This window comes from Mauremys reevesii, linkage group 13 (genome assembly GCF_016161935.1).
Source record: "Mauremys reevesii isolate NIE-2019 linkage group 13, ASM1616193v1, whole genome shotgun sequence".
NCBI lineage: Eukaryota > Metazoa > Chordata > Testudines > Geoemydidae > Mauremys > Mauremys reevesii.
This window is the reverse complement of record NC_052635.1, coordinates 9237640-9247644: the sequence shown is the minus strand read 5'-3', so window position 1 is coordinate 9247644 and position 10005 is coordinate 9237640. Positions and strand designations below refer to the sequence as shown.

Sequence of the window (10005 nt, the reverse complement as noted above, 5' to 3'; positions counted from 1 at the left end):
CACTTCCAAAGCAGGGAATAGAAGCCAGGAGTCCCGAGCCCCATCCTGCTCTGAACTAACCCACTAGATTCCTCTCCCCTCCTAGGGCTGGGAATGTGGCCCAGGAGTCTTGACTTCCATCCCCCTGGGCAACAATTTCCTCACAAAGAGGAGAAAAGAACCACCCTTGGTGAGGATCATTTCACAGCTAGTAAGGTTCAGAGAACTTTATTATACAGTAGAACCACAGAGTTGCAAACACCTCAGGAATGGAGGTTATTTGTGACTCTGAAATGTTCATAAGTCTGAACAAAACACTATAGTTGTTTTTTTCAAAACTTAACCACTAGACCTTGGCTTAATAAAGTTTTGAAACTTTACTATGCAAAAGAAAAATGCTACTTTTAACCATCTTAATTTAAATGAAAGAAGCATGGAAACAGTTTCTTTATCTTGTCAAATCTTTTTTTTTTCAAACTTTCCTTTTATTTTTTTAGTAGTTCACCTTTAATACAGTACTATACTGTACAGAATTTCCTTTTTGTTTTTGTCTCTGCTGCTGCCTGATTGTGTACTTACAGTTCTAAATGAGGTGTGTGGTTGACCGGTCAGTTTGTAAATCTGGTTTTCATTACCCTGAGGTTCTACTGTACCTACTGGTTCATATTTCCTTTAAGCAAAAATCTAACAAAAATCTGGTTTAATTAAAATATATTAACACACTAAAGGTGAGACTTTCAAACATTTCTAAGGGGTTTAAACACCCATTTTTTTCCGATGGGAATTGGGCCCCAAACTCCATAAGAACTTTCGAAAAGCCTCACCTGCCGGTTGTTGAAAATCAAGCAAAGGATAACAATACAAGAGCAAACATTCCCAGTTCATTTTAAACATTGAGATTAGTTGAATGGGCAGTTGAATGAAACATTTAATTGAATGGATTTATATTACATGACAAATATGAGATTTCCCTCCCAATAGTCTCCTCAGAGCTGCTTTCACCTCCTTATTTTTCAGGCTGTAGATGATGGGGTTTAACATGGGGGTTAAGATGCCGTACTGGATGGATAACATCGTGTCTAGAAGAACTGAGGAGGCTGAGTTGGGTCTCAAGTATCTAAATAAAGCAGTCCCATAGTATAAGGTCACAACGATGAGGTGGGTGCTGCAGGTGGAGAAGGCTTTACGCCTGCCCTCCACGGAACGTATTCTCAAGATGGTGGAGATGATGTGGATGTAGGAGATCACAGTAGGGGGGAATGCAATCAATCCTAAAATTGCTGCAGAAGTGATAAACAACATTTCATTGTGGAGGGTCTTCGTGCAGGACAAATCTAACAGAGAAGGGAGCTCACAACTGAAACCGTTGACATGATTTGGCCCACAGAAGTGTAAATATGACACAGGAACAGTGTTTACCAGTGAATAAAATAAGCTAATTGACCAGGCACCACCCACCAATTGACTGCAAAATTGTATATTCATAGTTGTTGCATAATGCAGTGGGTGACATATGGCAGCATATCGGTCGTAAGCCATCGCTGAGAGCATGAAAATTTCAGTGCAGCCTGTCAGAAGAATGAAGCACATCTGGGCAATGCAGCCATTGAAAGAAATTGTGGTCTTATCTGTTATGAAGATCTTCAGCATGTTAGGGAGAATGACTGAGGAATAGCAGACATCAAGGAAGGATAAATGGAATAGGAAAAAATACATGGGGGAGTGAAGGTGAGGAACAATCTTTATCACCAGCATAATCAGCATGTTCCCTAGCAGGGTTATTAGGTAAATAACTAAAAACACCAGGAAGAGGAAAGTCTGGAGCTGTGGATCATTGGAAACACCCGAGAGAACAAAATAGTTGATAGATGTTTTGTTCTCCATTGACACTTATTCAGCAAAATTTTGACCTGTAAGAGTAGAAAAATATGTAAAAAGTTACAAACATAAACAAAATAAATAGAATTTTATTTTGCAGATTAGATAGATAGATAGATAGATAGATAGATAGATAGATAGATAGATAGATAGATAGATGAGAAATGGATCAGTAGTACAAAGTGAAAAGTTTCCTGAAAAAAACAAAAACAAATGAACAAACAAAAAACAAACAAACAAAAACCAATCCCAGACCCACTGAGTCATGAATGGAATGGAATGAACATTGGATGGAATAACATTTTTAATTATACAGGTATGGGTGAATTAAAAATAGCAGTCTTAACTGGTACACAGCAGAATGTGTTTGTGCGAGAGTAATCTAATATTGCACATGTATGAGTGTGTGTGTGTAAACTGGTGAATGAAAACAGATCCTCTCTACACAGGGATAGAGGAAATGTTGGCTAAAACTTTTTAACTTGGCTGGCTAATGTTAGGCATTGAAAACCATATGTCGGCAACTCTGTAATTGGCCTGAACTTCAGAGATGCTAAGCCCTCCCAGATTCAACATCAACAGGAGTTCAAAATGCTGATCATCTCTGATAAGCAGGCTACTCATTTAATGTGATGGTGTAGTGATTCCATAGGGAAAATATTTTTTTCATTCAACATTTTCCATTTTTCAGTGGAAATCCAATACATAGATAGATAGATAAATAGATTCTAAAACAATAACATGATATATTTCAGCATTTAAACTACAAAAAAAATTAAAAATGTGACTTTTTTCATTAAAGTACTTAGTTTTCAGATTTCTAAACCCAAACTTTTTTCAGAGGTTGAGTTTTCTTTTCTCATTAAAAAACTAATAATAAGCAAATCTGAAGAATTGTTTGTTTTGTTTTCTTGAAACTGAAAACAAAACAAATAATTCTTCAAAAAAAAATTAAGCAAAATTTCCTGTGAAAAACAACTCCCATTTTTTGGCCAGATCCAGCTATTACCACTCATGCTGATGGTGGCATCTGGCTGTTTTAAACACATGCTTTTGAGTTGTCCTAGAATAAAGACTTTCTAGGAGCATGGGCTATATGGTGCTATTGACACCAACAGCAGAACTCTCATTGTCTGTAACAGAATAAGCATTTGATATGGGTCAGAGAAACCAGTCTCATACTAGATTTTTCTCTACAAATGAATGGGCCAGATATTACACTGCCTTTCCCTTGTGTAGTGATCTACGCCAATATAAAATATATGTAAGACACAACAAAATTGTAATGTTAACATTTTCCACACACTTTGTTCTCAATTATGCGCAAGTATATATTCGAACACATGACAAAAGATTCTAGGCACCAACTAAGGAACCAACCCAGTTTATTTACCAAATTTTTAAAATGTCTACTCACCAAAAAAGTAAATCCTCTCTTTGTGATGTCTCTTGACTTTTGTTATACTTGGTATCACAGTCCAGCACTGCAAAACATGGAGGGATTAGTCGGCACAAAGGCTAGAGTGTGATAAAACCAACCAGTTTTTTATGTTTTCACTACCTTGTCTCATCCATGGTGAATCAGATAGATAGTCAGCCAAGACGTCTCACTTAGGACATGATCTGAAGGTTGCTGAAGTCAGTGGAAACGCAACATAGTTTGTTCTTTCTTGCCTGTGATACCCATCTGTAATAATCTTTCCATTGCTATGTGAGTGCAAAAGATACCTTGTTTATGTCGTAGGCTTTCCAGTCTTTGATCTTCAATTTTCCTGAAAATTAGGGTTTGGGTTATAGAAATCTATCTATCTATCTATCTATCTATCTATCTATCTATCTATCTATCTATCTATCCCCATACATGCCCATCTCACACTCTCTCTCTCTTTTGCTTGTTCACTCTCTTTACCTTCTACATTCCTTTCTTTCTCTCTCTGTCTCACATAGTAAGTAAAATCATCAGGTACACCTTATCCTGAAAAGTCAGTGCGAGTGGATCAAATTTACATAGAGTCATAGTATATAGTTTATGTCACATAGTGTAATTGTTTCTGGGGAATTTAAATATGTTTGGTTACATCTGGGAAATGTACCTCCTGTTTAACAAGCTAACAGTGTGCTGGATCAGTAATGAATGAGCACTTTACAATGCATAAGATCTATACACTTTGCCTTATTTGTTTATTGATTCATCTGTAGATCCTCAGATAATGTAAATCACTGCAGATCCAGTGAAGTCAATGACACCACACCAGTTATACCAGTTGAATAACTGACACATTATTTCTACTGAAAAGTATACATTATGACAGTGAATCAGAGCATAGGATCAGAGCACTTCACTATTATTAATATAGTTATCCACAGCACACCCCTGTGAGGTAGGGCAGTGCTATCATCCCAATTTACAGATGGGGAACTGAGGCACACAGAGAATAAATGACTTGCCAGAGGTCACATAGGAAGTTTGCGGCAGAGCAGAGATTTGAGCTCAAGTCTCCTAAATCTTAAACCAGAACCTGAACCTGTGGATCACCCTTCTGTGGTAGCTACCATGAATAATGTTCTTGTTACCTTGTAAAGAAAATCAACTAGATCCAGACTGAGATCTTTCCTTTATTGTAAGCAGTGTAATTGAAGCAGGGGCTTAATCTTAAAACCACCATGCATCAAGGCTTAAACCAACCCGCAGATGTGGGGGGCTGATCATTACATAACGTCCCATTGCAGGTGCTCTTACACCTTCCTCAGCTGCTGACCACTGCTGGAGACAGGACAGTGAATTGCAGAGTGCACCCAGCATGGCACTAACTTCCATGCTGGCTGCTGTTTGGGAGGCGGCCTGTGTCACTCACTGATGAGTTGGAAGGGTGGAGAGAATTTCTTCTCAGATTTGAGTCCAGGCTGCTCCTGACTGGCCGAGGCCAGAAGGAAAGCAATAGTGTGAAAGTCGGTAGTGTGAAAGTTTGGCTAAGGCTCCATTAAAGTGGGACTTGGTGTGTGCCCAGAATGTCGGCCTTGGCTCTCTAAGAACAACTTGCCCCACAGTAGCAGGACTCTGGGGAAGACTATTTGAACAATCTAAGCTCCAGCTAAGTTCTGTGTTAAGGGCTTAAGAAGGACAGAGGTGGTATAGGGGAACATGTATGGGTGAATTACATCCTTTAAGGGGGAGTCAGCTTATGAGACTAAGGCCAGATTCTGCCAGACTAACTCACATGGAGTAACTCCTGAGCCCACATCCACAAAGGGAATTAGGTCTTTAAAGCCCAGATTGAGGCATCACTGCGATCCACATAATCCTGTAGGTGCCTAAACTCACTCAGCACCTAATTGTTTGCTGTTCAGTTACCGAGGTGCCTGTGTTTTTGCCTCTGGACATGTGCCCTGCTGCCTCAGGCAGGCACCCTGGTGACCTTCTTATACCTAAGCTGCAGGGTGGTCCTCCAGCCAGCTGAAGGTAGTGATTCCTCTGCCTGTTTCATCAGTGGGTCCAATGCCATAGCTGTGCTCAGAGCCTGCCTGACTCCACACAGAATACCCCCTAGGAGAGCAGGCAGACATCTCTCCTCTTTAGCCCAGTAGCTAGCGTACTCACCCAGGATATGGGGGATCTTGGTTCAAGTGCCCCCTGCCTGATTGGAACAGCTCTGCACAGGGGTGTCTCATGGCTCTGGTGAGGGCCCCAGTCACTGCTCTTGGGGATATTCTGTGGTGGGTTCCTTTCATTCTCCTGGTGAAGCTTTTTCATTGTTTACAAATGATTAAATTTCCATGGGCCCAGAGAGAGACCGTGAATGACTCTGTAAAGCCCAGAGGATTGGGCATGGAGCTGGGAAACCCATGTTCAAATACTTTGCCAGGCAGATGGGGAAATGAACTGGGGTCTCCTGCATCCCCAGTGAGTCCCCTGAGCTAAAGGGTAACATCAGCTCTCCCTCCCACCTATCTTCACCTTGTTTGAGAATCACACTGGGCCTGAGGGGGCCTGAGGCCTAAAACGTAGGCACTGAGGGAGCTCTCACAATGAAAACAGAGCCACCAAGCAAGTTGAGGCACCTGCAGAGTTTGGCAGCAGCAGAGAATGGGGTGTGTGGGTCACTCTAGTGCCGACATCTGGGACTTAGGTGCCAAAGGATCAGATTTATAAAGGTATTCAGGCCCCTAGTGGTATTTCCAAAAGCATCTAGGTGCCTGACACCTATTGATTTCACAACAGAGTCTTTGGCAAAGAACTTCCAGTATTTGTAGTGATTTGTTAGATAGGCATCAGAGGCTCAATGTAAGTATTCCTGGGTTTTATTCCTGGCTTTGAGAGAGAAATCTCGTTGAAGGGTTAAAGTGTGTGTTGGGAGAATGGGAGTGTCAGGAGTCCAGGGTTGTGTTCCTGGCTATGGGGGAGGAGTGGGACTCACTGATTAGAAAAGGAAAGGCTGGGTTCAGGGTTCCTGGGCTGAGAGAGAGAGGATTTCTGGGTGCTATTTGATGTTTATTTATACTCCAGACTTACAGTGCTCATGTATCTGTAAGTCCCAAATCACTTTGTGGAGAAGAGGACAGACACGGATTCACTGCTTTACAAGGGTTAGAAACAATGAACTTCAACACCAAAGTATAGACCTGTGCCATTTGAGGAAAAGATGTGACTTCATTAGCTAGCATTTCTATGGATAAGATGTTAAAAAGCCCTATTCGTATTAATTACCCCACAGTCCCTGTATCTGATCGTGCTTTTTACCACCCACAGCAGAGGCAAAGACTATCTGCAGAGTCTGTTAGTGATGTTTCACTGCTTCTTGGTAAAAACAGAGCTACATTACACAGAATAAGTTTAAAAAAAAGTAACCATTTTTGTCAGCTCTCTTTTCATCTCCTTGTTTTTTCAGGATATAAGTGTTGGGGTTTAACATGGGAGCTAAGATGCTGTTGTCAGGGTTCTCTCCTCACTCTGAACTCTGGGGTACAGATGTAGACACCCACATAAAAGACCCCCTAAGTTTATATTCCACCAGCTTAGATTAAAAACTTCCTTAAGGCACAAATTCCTTTCCTTGTCCTTGGACAATATTGCTGCCACCACCAAGGGATTTAAACAAACATTCAGGGAGGGGACACTTGGAGCCCTATCCACACAAAATATCCCCCAAACCCCTTCAACCTCTTTCCTGGAGAGGCTTGAGAATAAGATACAAACCAAATAGGTTAACAAGGTGAGTGCAGACCAGACCCTTGGGTTTTTAAGACAATAAAAAACAATCAAGTTCTTAAAATAAGAACTTTATTATATAAAAAAGGTAACTTTATTATATAAAAATGGTAAAAGAAGCACATCTGTAAAATCAGGATGGAAGGTAATTTTACAGGGTAATAAAAAAGATTTTAAACACAGAGGATTCCCCTGTATGCTCAACTTCAAGGTTACAAAACAGGAATAAACCTCCCTCTTGGCAGAGGGAAAATTCACAAGCTAAAACAAAAGATAATCTAATGCATTTCCTTGCTATTACTTACAATTTCTGTAATTTTAGATGAATCATTTCAGTAGGAGCTGGATTATCTGCTTGGTCTCTCTCTTTGTCTGAAGAAGGAACACAAAGAGAGCACAAACAAAACCCTACCCCCGTCCCCCCCCAGATTTGAAAGTATCTTCTTTCCCCATTGATCCTGTTGGTCAGGTGCCAACTAGGTTAATTGAACTGATTAACCCCTTATAGGTAAGTGATCCTGTACCTCTGGCCAAGAGGGATTTTATATTATTGCATACAAAAAGGTTATTACCCTTCCTTTTATATTTATGACAGCTGTACTGAATGGAGATCAGCCTGACTCGAACCACCAAGGAGGCTTGTTTGAGACTTCCATATGGAGAGCATCCTATCCCACAAAAAAAAAAGGAGCTGCAGGTGAAGAAGGCTTTATAGCTTCCTTTTCAGAGTGTATTCTCAGTATGGAGATTACTGTGCTAGTGTTGATGAGTGTGTATGTGTGATTCTCTATGCTGTTCATGGAGATCAGGTATCAGCTGCACCAGCACCAAAATGCAGCTTGCTGATTCAGATCTCAGTGTTTTTTATTAAGAGAGACCACCAGCTCTGTTCGGTGGTGATTTTTTCTGTTGCATATTCTCAACTGCAATCCCTGAGCCATAGTTTGCAATACCATCTGTGGTCCATGAGCTCACCCTGCCATCTATCCTCCCTCAAGTATCAGAGGGATAGCCATGTTAGTCGGTATCCACAAAAACAATGAGTAGTCCAGTGGCACCTTAATGACTGACAGATTTATTTGGGCATTAGCTTTCGTTGGTAAAAAAAACACTTCTTCAGATGCATGGAGTGAAAGTTACAGACACAGGCATTATTATACTGAGACATGAAGGGAATGGAATTACCTTACAAGTGGATAACCAGTGCTGACAGGGCCAAATCAATCAGGGTGGATGTAGTCCACTCCCAATAATTGATGAGGAGGTGTCAATACCAGGAGAGGGAAAATTGCTTTTGTAGTGAGCCAGCTACTCCCAGTTCCTATTCAAGCCAAAATTAATGGTGTTAAGTTTGCAAATTAATTGTAGCTCTGCAGTTTTTCTTTGAAGTCTGTTTTTGAAGATGTTTAGTTCAAGTATGGCTACTTTTAAATCTGCTATAAAATGTCCAGGGAGATTGAAGTGTTCTCCTACTGTCTTTTGTGTGTTACCATTCCTGATGTACAATTTGTGTCCATTTATTCTTTTATGTAGAGACTATTTGGCTTGGCCAATGTACATGGCAGAGGGGCATTGCTGGCACATGATGGCATATATCAAATTAGTAGATGTGCAGGTGAATGAGTCCCTGATAGTGTGACTGATGTAATTGGGTCCTCTGATGGTGTCGCTAGAGTAGATATGGGGACAGAGTAGGCAACACTGTAGGTTTGTTACAGGGATTGGTTCCTGGGTTAGTGTTTCTGTGGTGTGGTGTGTAATTGCTGATGAGTATTTGCTTCAGGTTGGGGGGCTATCTGTAAGGGAGGACTGGCCTGCCTCCCAAGGTCTGTGAGCATGAGGGATCATTTTCCAGGATAGATTGTAGATCGTTGATGATGTGCTGGGGAGGTTTTAGCTGGAAGCTGTATGTGATTGCCAGTGGTGTTCTGTTATTTTCCTTGTTGGGCTTGTCCTGTAGTAGGTGACTTCTGGGTACCCATCTTGCTCTGCCAATCTGTTTCCTCACTTCTCCAGGTGGGTATTGTAGTTTAAGAACGCTTGTTAAAGATCTTGTAGGTGTCTGTCTCTGTCTGAGGGATTGGAGAAAATTTGGTTGTATCTTAGTGCTTGGCTGTAGACAATGGATCGTGTGATGTGTCCAGGATGGAAGCTGGAGGCATGTAGGTAAGTATAGCAGTCAGTAGGTTTCTGGCATAGGGTCATGTTTATGTGATCATCACTGATTTTCACTGTAGTGTCCAGGAAGTGGATCTCTTGTGTGGACTGGTCCAGGCTGAGGTTGATGGTGGAGAGGAAATTGTTGAAAACCAGGTGGAATTCTTCAAGGGCCTCCTTCCCATGGGTCTATATGATGAAGATTTCATCAATGCAGTGCAAGTAGAAGTGGGGTGCTAGGGGACGAGAGCTGAGGAAGCATTGTTCTAAGTCAGCCATAAAAATATTGGCATACTGTGGGGCCATGCGGGTACCCATAGCAGTGCCGCTGACTTGAAGGTATAAGTTGTCTCCAAATCTGAAATGGTTGTATGTGAGGACAAAGCCACAAATCTCAGCCACCAGGTGTGGCATGGTCTCATCAGAGATACCTGATAATGCTTACACTTCTGAAAATCATTTTTTTTAAATATATGACATAACTTTTTTTAGCTGCTTATGAACTATGGCTGAGATTATTGTATTCACTGACAAAAAATTCAAATGTAATTATCAGTATTTATAAGCTATTTATACATATTTGCAGTGTGCATTGTAACATGAAAAGTTTCACTGATAACACAAGGCTTACTAAAGATCAAAGCTGAATGATTTAGTTTTGAGTGTTATTTTTCAATCTATTTTTACATGAGCATTATTTAAAATTAGCTTCAATCTGCATAGCTGAATTAAAAAGAACACATTTTATATTATAATTGCATAATCATGGCTTGAAATTCACTGCT

The 10005-nt window shown here is 40.7% G+C and overlaps 1 protein-coding gene across 1 annotated transcript; it reads right to left on the bottom strand.

Annotated features, from left to right (window-relative positions):
* Positions 1-921: 921 nt before the first annotated feature.
* On the bottom strand, positions 922-1863 carry LOC120379936 (olfactory receptor 1052-like). The gene has a single exon (XM_039497450.1). It carries the CDS (start codon positions 1861-1863, stop codon positions 922-924), a length of 942 nt encoding a protein of 313 aa, XP_039353384.1.
* Positions 1864-10005: the final 8142 nt, after the last annotated feature.